Raw genomic sequence first — 14,268 nt, forward strand, 5'->3', positions numbered from 1 at the left:
TAATTCTATATGTAGAATATATCTCTATTCTCTGTCTATATATATATCCACCAGACCATTATAAGTTTTTGATATTTAATTTATATTTGAAACTTTGAATCTGTGAAATTGTAAACAAAATAATAAATCCTAAATAATTCTTATCGATATAATTGTGTAGTACAATGCGTTGAAGGAATCTTTATTAATCGTCCAGTTATTTTGTTATATCGCGTTAGTTAGAATCGCGTAATTTACTAACATTTCTTTGGCAACATAAGATTTATACGTCAAAAGAGCGTTCTAATCGTTGCTTAGTTATAAGTTGTCATAACTCTACGGTATCGGGACACCTCCGCTAATGCAGAGTTTCCAATTTCCGAGCGACGCCGGCGACCGTTGCTCTTCCGAAACGGTTGTTTGCTTTTTACCGCATTCGTCATTGTCCAATTGTAAAAGCTTTGTCTGCGCTTCAACGTTTATTCTGAAGATGAATTCTATTTGAAATTGAACTTCAGTGTGTTAGTACTTAAATGTAGTAATCGTTGAAACGTCAAGAATACAACCATCCATATATATTTTCCATATCAAATGGGTTGTTAGTTTGTTCAGGATTTTAAATTCACACATAGAATCATTCGTTGGAAGCAAGAACTAAGTAGACAATTGTACGCTTATAGGCAAACATGGCACAAAAACCACAGCTAAAATATTAAAAATGAAAATCAATTTCTATTATATTCCTCATATAATTATCATATCAATGTGTATAAAATATAGTGAAAACTTTTTTAAATGAGTAAGTATCAAGCTATCATCCATTTGCTTCTATAAAAAAAATATCTTTTGGACGGGCAACTAGAGTTATGTTTTTAACCTAAATATTTTTAACTTGTTTTTTTTGTCTTTCAAAAGTGCCTTTTTAATAGTCTAATTAAAAGAAATGATTTGACTGACGTATTTACTAAAAATTTCGTATTTATATAACGAAAACATATAAAACTCGTTAGTACATATTTAATCATTACAAATGTTTGTTTGACTTGAGACGTTTAAATTTCAATTCGTCAAACATATGCAACCTTTGATTAACAAAATGTTTTGAATTTATTTAAGCGCCCGAAAATACTTAACTCAAACCATTTAGAAGTTACCAAATTTGGATTCATGGTGTTTCGGCTCGTTATTTCCCTAAGTTCTCCGAGTTTATCTAATGAATATTCTACAAGTTTTTATCATATTACAATTAATAAAGGCGTCAGACTCCGAAATCTGCTGCGAGTTTGAAGATGAATGTTTAATGATTGTTAGTGACTTACGTCGGGAGTCTTCCGATTTAATTATTGTAATATTCTTAGTGTTTGTTTTTAAGTTCATTACGAACGCTGTTTAGCTATTCAATTAAAATATTAAAATATTGCCTATAAAACAATTTAGTCAAATGATTACTGCTTCTGAAAATAGTATATTGTGTTGTGCCTAAACCTATGCTTAGAAATGCTAAACAATCGTATTTCCTCTTTAACTTTAGCAAAAAAAAACACTCGAAGTAATTAATAAAAATAAATTATTACTTACAGACATACGATTTTGCGGATAATTTTGAAAAAATTTAAAAGGTCAGCTAAAAGACAAAGACCGGTTTAATACTTTTCTGTCGCATATAAAAAATAAATAATTTTAGTAGATTACAAATCCTCTATAAATGGCCTCTATTGCCATTACGGAAAACTGTTCCCAATATAAGACAAACTACTATTCGCAACATTATTGTCTGATATACACCATCATACACAATTCTAATCCCGGAACAAATCTCAATAAGAGCGCGTGGCTGTATTCCCTCCCCCTCCGCGATTGGCTTTATTAAGGTGTACCAGACCGCTACAATTATTATTCGTCCCTTGTTTGTGGTACATGTCCTGTCTGTGCTGGATCCACGTAATTAAGCTTTGGGGTCCGCTTCTAATGTTATTTGACTTCTTTCTTTAATTTGTGATCTTTCGTTTAACATTTATTGTTATAGTTTAGTAATACCGTGTACTTTGTATCATATATTTATATGATGTTATTGAGATTATCTTTTCTGAATTGTTTTTAAGCTATGCATATGTTACTTAAATACATTTACTTTTGCTAAGTGAACTGTGGAATCGGGGTTCTTCCTTGAAAGTAAGACAATTATTTAAAGAAGAGTGTTCCTATCCTATAAAAGAAGAGCTTTAAAGCCTGCATCTTTCAAGCAATTAAACAAACACCAGTGGATTATTATTTCCACGTGTACAGTAATTATATATAAATGTGATAGCAGATGTAATGTAATATTTTTTCTTTACAACTATTTACATAATATGTACTTGTAGCTTTATATTTAACGTTGGCACTTACGGCTATTGAAATTCAAATTACGCCTTTTTAATGTAAAATGTTCCGAGTGTTAACGAAATGAAAGAGCACAAATTGCGGGTGCATTCAAGTTTGACAGCTAAAGAGAACTGAGATTTAAGATATCATATTATGCTGTAATCGGTTGGGCGGAAGCAGCTCGCTTAAATTTACATTGCGAGCTCAACCTTTTACCCGAGAAGGATTAGTGAATTTTAATTTACAACGATATACGTTTGAGTATCGAATAAATATGATATGTACTGAATTTTATTGGGTTGGGTTAAGTTTACTAAGGAAATGCGACATTAGATATTTTGTCGAATAGTTTGTTGTTATAAATATTACTAAGCATAAGTAATTATAGTGATCAGGGTAGGCCTAGTGGTTTCAGCGTGTGCCTGTCATCTCTGAGGTCGTAGGTTCAATCACCGGCGAATTTCTTTATATGTGCGCATTAAGTATTCGTTGGAACGGCGAAGGGAAACATTGTGGAAACCGGCTTGCATTAAACTCAAAAAGTCGATCGCTTATGTCCGCCAAAGGCTGATCACCGTCTACATTTTATTATTTATGTTATAAATAATTTATCTTACAAAAGGCTGATGTAAGCATAATTAACAATAAATTAGACGACGTTAAGTTGATTAAAAAATGTTCATTTAAAACAAACATTCCATTGTCTTGGGCAAAATTAACAAATTTGGTTATACAATTGAAATACGCTTTGGGCTTTTCATCTTTATTTTTCTATTATTAAGAGAAAACGGTTTTTCTTACTCCAAAGTTAATTACATGAAACCTCCAATTTGCCGTAAGCCTTTTATGCGTTCGTTTAATGTTCCTAGGCGGGCCTAAGGAAAATATGACTTTTAAAGACTATTTACGTATGTATGAGGAGAGATGTTAGTCCATTTACTCCATGCAGCGTTCTCATGTTTTATAGCATCAAGTAGTAGACGGGAAAGTTATTATAATAAATATAAAATTTTTATTTTAAATGAAGGCTTCAAGGTTTGTGACAGTTTTTAACGCCGCGTCCTGAAATTCTATAAAAGATGTCTTCGTCACGAGTAAGTCATTTACAGATACTGCAAATTTAATATAAATAAGTATGAAAATACTAAAAATTCAATAATGTAATTATTGTTAATATCTATTCACAAATAATGTCCTTGAAACTATTGAATATCAATAACATATGGAATAATTTCAATTTACCAATTTAAATAATTATAGATAAAGTAATCTCAGTAGGTTTATCTCATCTCAAGTGCCTGCGCATAGATATATCAAATGACGCAAAGTTAAACAGTTCTGTATGACTATAGACTAGTGTTGCCCAAAATCGGTCTTGGTCTTGCAGTCTTGGTCTTGTTCTTGCATTTTTGCAAGACCAATACCAATACCAAGACCGCCTTATCGTAGCAAGACCAATACCAAGACTGAAGCCTGCAAGACTTGAGCAAGACAATACTCAAGCCTGCAATACTCTTGCGTCTTGCAGTTAGGACAAACTGAGATTTGGGCGTTATCAAATTTTCAACTTTATCACTAGAGAAATAAGGTTCAAGGTTGATTGGGAAAATGTGACGTTCTTCGAATAAACTGTTGGTCGGTCGGTGTATTATATACCTACATATTTGATAATTTACCGACAAAGACGCCGCGGTTTGCAACAAGTGTATCACAGCATTTGACATGCTGTCTCGATAGTGGGTGATTTAAACAAATTTGAAACGTGGAAAAACTCCAAATATGAGCGACGTCATATTGCTTTACGCATTTGGTTTTAAAATCACACATTTCCAAAAATCGAGATTTGCAGTGTCGGTTTATCAACTTCTATCGTATCAACTCTAGTAGCTAGTAACCTCCATAAAAACAGCAGGCAACGTATAGTTCCAATAAAAAAGGAACATAATAAACAATATTATTTGCATAATTATCTACACTTTATTTTTGCGTAGGCACAAAACCTATTTGATTTTGATTCTGATACTTCTGTTTTTTAATCTTTCAAAGATTTATTCTTTCTATCAAAGAATGCCGCATTTTTCTTTGTCGGCCTTCGGCTTGTGTGCTTATAAATATGAGTTTTTATTTCAATTTCAGTCATTTCTAATTGAGTTTCGCTTCGAGTCTATCTTATTTATTATTCTCGCCCATTTACCTAGCTAGGTACTCTAAATTCTTATTGCTTTCGGAGTGAATGTTTACAATTTGACATGAGTGACGAATAAATAGCAATAGGCTAATAGGTATTTGCAAGTCTTGCGAGACTTGCGAGACTCTTGCTGCAAGATCAAGACCAAGACCAAGACTGAGAGCGCAATACCAATACCAAGATCAAGACCAGGTGTATAGACGCAAGACCAATACCAAGACTGGTCTAAGTCTCGTCTTGGTCTTGCATTTGGGCAACACTACTATAGACCCAAGTTTGCGAAGGTGAAATTGCATGAAACTTGGTATTTTCAAACGTAAATGCGGTGCACCTGACTCCCGTTTTGAAGTTGAAGATGGATCATATCGCTCCACATTGGGCGCCAATTTCGTCTTACATTTCGGTAGGATTACCTGTTGTGAATTCCTTTTGACATCTCGCATATCGCAAACACTCGAACTATTTAACTCTAAAGTCTGTTTTGTTGTAATTTAATGCTCTATCTATCTAAACGCTTTGAATAAACAATGTGGGTCAGGCCGTAAGTACGTAGTGGTCTCGGGGGGAACGTTTCTGATGCCTTCCTGCATCCTAATGGTGTGTTGCCATTAATAAAATCATTAATATTGTATGAAGTGTTTGTATTTAATGTACTTTACAATTATAATATATATGAGCCGTTTTGTCGCGTTACAAAACGCTTATGTCGATAATATTTTGTAAATTAGAAGAAAACTTTGGAAATTAGAACATACCAACATAAGCATCCTTTTTGTCTGTGAATAATTTAGTAGTATATTAAAACATTTACTTATAACTCAAAACTAAAAGTTTGAATGTATACTGAATACTGATATATAATCACTCAAGATATAGAGAGATGAAGCGAATAGAACGAGGCCACAATTATTTATTTATTGATAATTATTTCTGTATAAAATGTATGTTTATTTTGTAAATGTTTCAAGGAATAAATGAGGTTTAATTATTATTACAGTCGCGTTAAAACACGAGGAATATTTTTTCCAGAGTTTTTCTTTCTCCAGATAAAACTATAACGAAATTATACTTCCTCAACGCTTAAATGTTGTTGCAAAACACACACATTTCCCTCTTTAACATGTAACATCAAAATAGTTATGTCGCAAAGATGTAAAATTACGTATTTTATTTTCAGATTCATTTCAAGCCTTAATCCAGTTTCCGGACACGGGCTCCGCTCAATTGGCGAAAACGGTGAGTACTGTAAACTTCTCTGTTTTTATTAACTGTTTGTGAAGTAAAGCTATAAAACAAAGTTCCTATTGCCTCACGTTTCATTCAACTTAATGACTTGCTTTCAAACTATCTGGAAATGAAGTGACTTGCCTTAACTACGCTCCGAAGATCTCTCGAAGACTAGCCGACACACTGCTTTGTAACAATTGTCATCCGTTTACTTTAAAACGTTCCAATCTTTTGTAGCTAAGCGAATTTAAAAAGTCAAATTGTTGTTTTTATTTGTTCGTCATATTATTCAAATTTTAAAACTCTCCGGAACATTCCAGCTGCCTTTAATCTAATTAATAAGACTAATTTGTCAACAATATTTACATATTGTTACTCGTTGGCCTATATACTCTAAAAGAGGGCCGGATTGTATGTATATCTTTTGCAAAGATGGATGAATGTTTCAAAGAAAAAATGAGGCTTTATTATTATAAGGATAACAGTAAAAACATATATTTTACAAGATATCCACACAAAAACATTGTGAGAAAATCGCCTATAGAAAAACCTGCATATTGCACCACAATTGTATTCAAAAAATTGCTACGGCTATTAAACTATTTTATCATCTTCCTAGAAGCTATACATCACCAACGTGTAATGCTTTCAAGAGGAAGATGAATATATTTTTAAAGGCAATGTGCCTTTTACGCTTAAGCAATACTAGCCATAGAAACATAATTTTGACAACAATTATAAAAACTTAACTTTTATCATGGTATTAGTATGCATATTTCAATATGGCTAATTGTGTGGATTTTTATAATTAATCAATCTGAATCAAACTTTCTTTGCAAATAAACGATTTATTTATTTATAACGAAAACATGCAAGAAATTAACTAATTCTAAATCTTATATTAGATTTAATTCAGCAAACAGTACAGTATAACTCGCGCCACAATAGTCCTCGGTCGAATGGGACATCATTTTTCTCCACAACTTTTCCCATTCGGTATTCATTTGCGTTAGAAGTTCGTCGTACAGCCGCCTACTGCACTGTTTTAACTTTATTTCTGATGCAGCGTTCAGGGCAAATTAAATTTCGTTTTGCGGCTTCCGCGGACTCGCTTTACGAGTATAATAATTATTGGACCTTTTTTTCAACCCGACTGTTATGATCGTTATTTAATACGATTGTGCCAGTTTCGATGTTATTTTATTAATTTGAATTTCGATATCTGTTTTCCTTTTTTAATAAATTCTCGGAATAACCTGTTTCTTGATTATTTATATTTATAGGCTAAAAGGTGAACAGATGTATGTCATGCCTTCTGAGACATGCATCGTTCGTTACCATTTTTTATTTAATAGAAAATAGAAGTTTCTTTGTAATTTTTATCTAGTAAGTTACCCTAGAGGGAAGGAATGTCTATGACGAAGCAAATTAATTTCATTACAGGCATTCCTCCTAATAGATGTAATAAGGATTAACAGAAAGTAATGAAGAATGAAAAACGGTAACGGTGAACATTCTCACGATATTGACGGAAATATATTTTTTTACTTAACTATAGCTATAATATATTTTCATGGTATTAGTTACAGATTTAACAGAAAAAATAACAAGAATTCTCGTTATTTTTTATGCCAAACACAAAGGAAAATCACCAATATGTTATGTATTAGATTACCTATTTAAGTACTACTTAGTATGTAAGTTCATTGTTTTGTTTATAGAACTTAAAAGGGATGTACTAAAATGTATATTTAAGACCAATAACTTAATAAAGGAAATTTTTGTTTTGTTTGTTTGTTTACCAGAATTCCGAATATTAATTATTAATACAAAAAAATAGATATACATTGTACCCCTATTTAATTATAAAAGCAACGTACTGGTTTAAGTTACGTCAAATTAAAGCTCTCGGCGAGGAAACCTCTCGTGAAAATTGAGATATCACTGGAGCGGAATGCTGAAAACTTAGTAACGCTAAGTCGTATCTGACACGATTGAAGTTACGCTTAAAACCACACAACTCGAATTGTATCGCACGATTGCGCCGAACAAAAATAACTATAGGGAATTTACTTTTGGGAATTTTATTCCTATATGATCGTCTGCGTTTGTATTCTGAGATCTCAATATTGTTAAGCACAAAATACTCAATCCATATATATGTTTATTAAGAAACATTGCTTTTTTATTTATTTATATGTTGAAAACCAACGTATAAAATTATATAAGGCAATTGTATAAGAACAAAAGCAAGCTAGCAATAGAATAAAATAAACAAGCAACCACAAAAAAAAACTAATATATACAGTACATTAAATGTATATGTAAAGAGCGATGCCTTTTAACTTCGAAATAAATACTTTACTTAGTAATTCTTAACTCTTTTAACGCACCTAAACTATTCTTGTAAATGCGAAGGAATATTTTTTTTATCTAACATCAACACCACTCAATTTTTTGTTTCAAATCACAGTATATTTTATAATTACTGTAAAATTAATAATAAACTTCTTTTTTTTATTTATTTATAAATTCTAAAAACAACGTACAAAATTATACAAGAAAGGCTCATCAATTATATTAGAATATAACCAAGCTAGGTATAGAAAAAAAAATTAAACAAGAAACCACAAAATAATAACTAAAACTAAATAGAATCCTCGTTAAGAGCCTGATAAATAAGTTACGGTAAGTTGGGAGATGGTTGTATATATTTATTTAATTTCTCTAAGAAAATAATTTATCAGTAATAACAAGCGTAAATTGTTGAATTAAAGGGTGTGATAATTGTAATACACTTTAACAGACGTCTTGACTAACGAGTTCAAGCTCATCTTGTTACATTCTTTAAATCGGAAACTTTTATAACAATTTCAAAGTAACTCATGCAAATAACAAGGATGGTATTCTGGCTTATTGTTTATTTTCGGAAATAACAATGTTCCTTGAAATATTGCCTAATGAATGATATATGACAGGAAAACAAAATCTGTCTGATTTTAAAAACGGAATTGTAATTTACTACTAGAAGCTCACTTTAAGAACGCACATTTAATTGTTTTATGTAAAATGTATATTTGTTGGTAATATAACTTTTTGTAATATACATATATTATAAAGTTTGAATCAGTAGAATATTACTTCAATAAATAAATAAACCCTTAGTAAATTGCTGTCATGAAATATGCTTATTTAAAAAGCACGCCAGAAAATATATTTGTGAAACTTGCAAGCAAAATAACTCCCAATAAATATTAATTGTCATTATTTACAATTTTCTTCAGTAATAATTAATATAATGAAAAATTGATATCTATAAACGTTTCGGATAGTTTGAATTCCCATTTAAATTTACAATGATATCAGTGATCACAACACTGATATTCAACCAGCTTATATATATGTACATCATATATATTTTTCTAGATGAAAGATTGTGAAACGTGTCGTATGCCTTTACTAAGAGATCTACAAGTTCATTTAGCCATACAATCTTCTGTCACTTGCAAAACTTGTAACCTGACATAATGTTAACAAAAATTTCCGTTTCACATACGAATCATAAGTTAAAAATGAAATTGAAACGTCCCGCAAGGTAAGTGGCAGCACAAGTAAGTACAAAGTGAAGTGAAGCCGGATAGTGCTCCAACCACAAAGGGCAGAGTCGGATGTTGAGCGCTGAAATCCCCCGATCCCCGACTCTATGATCCTTGACATAAATCTCTAACCTCGCCATCAAATCTTTTCAGAGGGCGGCTTACACGCAGACACGAAATGTAAGCTCTTAATGTGCTCAATTCTTGTACGTACGGCTCGCGTAAACATGCCCCCGCTCGTAAATATACCTATTTCCCAAATCCTATTTACAAATGTAACCTATAAACTACCTCGCGTTACTAGACATCGTTTATAAACGTTATATACGAACGCGCCTAACATATATTTTTTTATATACCAAAATTCCCCGCAGCTCTTGCAGCAATGTATTTACTTTCTATGCGCGTATTTTTTTAATATAACAGGGGGCAAATGATGTTGAGTGATACCGCCGCCCATCGACACTCAATGCCAGAGGGCTCGCGAGGGCCTTTTAAGACTTGGTACGCTCGTTTATGAAGTACGCTCAGTCCATTTGGTTCGGATACTTTAGTCAGCAGCTGGATCCACATTGTGGAGGAGTGCGGCAAAAACTGCCCAGACAAACGCTCAGATGTGGAACGGCGGACGTCGACATGATACGGGTGGATTTTCGTATCTGTCTCTGTGCCTCGGCGTCCGATGATGACAAAAATGCAAATTTGCATGCATTTTTTTCATCATATAATGCAAAAATGCGTTTAACATTCACTCAAACGGTGATGGAAAACATGGTGAAAAAACTGGCTTGCCTTAACTAACCTTACCCATAAATTACCAAAAAGTCGATGTCCATAGGAGGCTACCTACTTGCAACTTGACAAATCATGAAACAGATTCAGAAACCTTTCCTAAAAACGTTGTATAAATTACTTTTATTTTTTTATGAAGTTTCATTATATACTTCTTTTATCGTAAGTTGGTTAAAATACGGTTCCTAACATATATAGGTAAACGAAATCAGTAAGTGAAAAAATATATTTCGAAAGGGAAAGAGGCACTCTGTGTTTGAACGTAGAAGGAATAGTAAGCCATTCCGTAACACGTATAGTAATCAAAGCTACTCCATCAATAAGCGATGATTGATAACCTGTGAGTGTCGGAAATACGGATTCTGAGCCGTGCAGTAGTCATCCATAACTATGACGAGTATTGTTAGTAACTATTCAAACGATTCCACTATTACTTCTTTTTTACTTATAAATCTTAAAATTAATTTCAAAATCAACATATAATTATTTAAACTACACTCAAATTAAACAGTTAATTGCTTTAAATGTACCTAAAGTTTTAAATCAAGGCCGTAGCACTGGCAAGACTCCACCACTCTTTGTAATCGCCTACTATTTTATTTTCACTTAATAACAGGTTAGCATTCTATTTTTAGCTTAAACAGTTCCCGTATATACTTTCCTAAAAGTTTATCCAAAGCTTCGTAAAAGGCAATAAGCAAATAACGTACTGTGTAAAGCTTTTTTATTTGTAATAAATTACAGGTATTAAATTGCAAGCTTTATTACGTTTTCAGGGGAGAACATAATTATTAATAACTTGCGGGTTTTAATAAGATAATGAGATAAAGCTTTACATATTTCATTAACGAATAGCTTAAATGTGATATAAGCTCGAGTTTATTTTATGTTCCATAAAGTGAAATCCGAGGCAGCTTTATGGACTCAAGGTGCGCTTTGTTTACATTTTAAAATTGCACTTTGCACCGAACCACATCTAGCCTGTGTCAACGGAGTATTCAAACGATGTGTCGAAAATATTACATCGTCCAACACAATGTTAGATAAGCAAAATAAAACAATGTTCTGGAACATAAAACTTTAAAAGAAAAATAAATATTATAAAAAATTGGCTGCGTTCTAAATACTTACATAGCCTGCTTAGAATCTGTTCTATAATAATGTAAAAAAAAACATATTTCATATACTTAACAAGGCTAGATTTTGTTCGTCAAGCAAACCTATGTAAAGAAAGCTATATATAGCTCGTATAATATTAAAAATATTGTTTTTAACAATTAATTAAAATGGTTTCTATATAAAGTAATGAGTTAACGACCGTCATCACTAACCAAGTAAAATCTTAGACTAGCTTCATTATCGCATTGCACTATGCTAATGGTTTGGCAAAATGTGGCCACTTGTTTTCAACGTTGTATTTACATAAAAGCAGACGTATTTACTTTAACGCTAGTCTAGAAAATAATTAAATGTTGCATTAAGAAGTCACTAATAGGTTATGTTATATGTTTGTACCCCTGAGTCGCAAAGGCTTTAATTTACAAAACATAAAAATTTAATGTCTAGGCGTGTGAGGCCGAAATGGGGATCCAGTTTTTTTTGAGTATAACTCGTGTAGTTGAATTATTATAAAACGTGACTTATTTTTTAAGAAGTGTTAGCCCTGTGGCTTAGTGTGCGACTTCAATCCCAGAGGTGCACCGAACCCCGGTTGTGTTCCTACGAACGATGAAGGAAAACAACGTGAGGAAACCGGCTTGCCTTGACCCAAAAGGCGACGATGTGTATCAGACACAGGCTGCCTAACATACGTCTTTTCACCTATCCCCTTGCCTATTAAATTGACAAATGATCATCAAACACACAAAAATCTGAGGCCCAGAACTAAAAAGTTTATACCGCCAATGATTCATTTATTTTTTAATTATTAATATATATAGCATAAAGTGCATTTTAAGTCCTAATAAGAATGCTTAATAATATGCATTAGTGATTATCTATGAACGCGATAACGATTTATACTTGATTAAACTCTGTGCTCAATCAACGATAAAATAAATCTTGGTTCACGATATGATGTATTATCGCAGTACATTTATATAAATTGTCACATCTTTGCGCAAATATTGTGATTTCTGTCTTGCTTTATTTACATAAATAGACGAATCAACTATGAGCATATATAAGTTTTATTTCAAACGCAACTTAGATATCCGTGACCATGTCTTATTGTACCTCCAGGGTTTAAAAACGCAGGATGAATTATTAGCTCTGTAATCAAAGTTATGAGTAATACAGGTAAAGTGACCTTTTTTTGATTGAAATCGGGACTTTGGTTTAATTTAAGTCAAATAATAAGAAGTCAATAAAAAAAACATTTTTTTTTAAGTTCAAAATTAATGAATCAAAATATAGGGTATATAAATGTTAAGTTTGTTTATCAGAATTTTGTTTTAATGGTGGCTGGTGACGTTATAATAAGAAAGAAAAAGTGCGGAGAGTCCCCTTTTTTTATATTTTCTGCTGTTCAAATTTTCGCGTGACTTCCCATAATGGGACAATTTTGCGTCCCGCAGTTCATTTCGGGAATCGTAATTGGAAAAAGGGACATTCTCGTTCAAAACAGCACGTCTGGTCACGTCAGGCACAGGTGACATACTATGGTTAAAAAAAAGTAATGCAGAAATGTGTCTAATGAACACGCCATTTGTTTTTATGGGACCTATAGCCGGTAATAACACAATGTGCGTACATTTAGGCTTTGTTTTATTTGACTTTAAACTTAAGCTTGAAACATACGAATAGCAAAATAGTGTGAAAGCGATAATGTACTCAATCACTGACGTGGGCATCCTCAATTAGGTTAGGTACACATTCGCGGAACCGAACAAACTATTTTCGGTCCATTGGACAATGTAATTAATACTCTACCCTTAATTGTAGGCGACAGAACGTTCAACATTGTTATCATTCAAATACCACTCCTTCCTATCACTTACACCATTAATCTACAGACAAAACTCTGGCACATAATCATCGCCTCGGCGTGTAAATTGATATTGTATGAATACATTGTTCACATTGTACTACATGTCAAACGTTTAAATTATTCCACGCGGCCGGAGGTACAAAACATTTGTCTTTTCATTATTGAAGTTTTAATAATTGACAACAACCTCAATGTAACAAACGATGTATGACATGAAACGAGCTAGCGGAGTTGAGGCTTTGTTAGTGGACCTAAACACGCGGGCGATAGGACGTGCAATTTTAATCGTTGAACCGCCTGCATTTACTGGTCGGTGCACCTTTATAGTTTAAATTGAAAACTTGGGCCTGAAGACATGTTTGGTGACTATTAAAATTAATTTATGATAGACCGTATGTTTACGTAGTAGACATAAAGTAGTCGATTTATGATTTAATACATTAAAATAGGTTGTTTTAGGGGTAAGCTTTTTGTAAACTTACTGAATTAAGTATGTGTAAGACTCGATTACTATTCTTAACACATAAAACAATAATATAACATATAATATAAATCGTATTGGTAAAATATATATTAATAGAACTAATACAAAAAATCAAAAGCCACTTTTAGTATTTCTTTCTTCATTTTAATTGTTTCTTTAATTTGAACGTGAACTAAGATAACGTGATTCTTTCTGAAATAACATATCAGAACAATACTTCTCTGAAGGCTAAAAATCCAAGAATAATTGTCTTATCAAATATCAGGGATTCGCTCTACAAAATATGTACGCTTATTAAGATATAAACAATCTTCTTTGTCTGTATATAATCTCTATCAGAACACAGTGAGTTCATGTTCACAAATCTAATAAATGGACAGTGAACTGTGTCCACTGTCGTCTTTCTGCTTTTGTTTGTATTTAAAAGCTTTTAATTGTATTTATTTCAGTGCAGAGCCCCGATTGTCCCGTAAGAGCTCTCAGTGGTAGAGAGACTTTCTGTTTACTTACATTGTTCGATAAAATATTACACTCAACAATATTGATATTAATTTTCCGCATAGTGAATAATAAAATCTTTTAATATGTGTATATATTTTGTTTTTATTTACTTTTTGTTTGTTTGTTTTAACTTTAGGGATTTACTATT

At 32.3% G+C, this 14,268-nt stretch overlaps 1 protein-coding gene across 7 annotated transcripts in view; it reads left to right on the top strand.

Annotated features, from left to right (window-relative positions):
* The window catches only part of LOC111002135 (polypyrimidine tract-binding protein 2), a 323,058-nt gene that overhangs the window by 297,935 nt on the left and 10,855 nt on the right, over positions 1-14,268 (top strand). For all 7 annotated transcript variants that reach the window (XM_045630521.1, XM_045630522.1, XM_045630525.1 and 4 more), the window contains one exon: positions 5,709-5,767. In XM_045630521.1, the coding sequence (XP_045486477.1) occupies positions 5,709-5,767 (59 nt within the window). The remainder of the gene's footprint in view (positions 1-5,708; positions 5,768-14,268) is intronic.

The sequence above is a fragment of the Pieris rapae genome, chromosome 12 (genome assembly GCF_905147795.1).
Source record: "Pieris rapae chromosome 12, ilPieRapa1.1, whole genome shotgun sequence".
Lineage (NCBI taxonomy): Eukaryota > Metazoa > Arthropoda > Insecta > Lepidoptera > Pieridae > Pieris > Pieris rapae.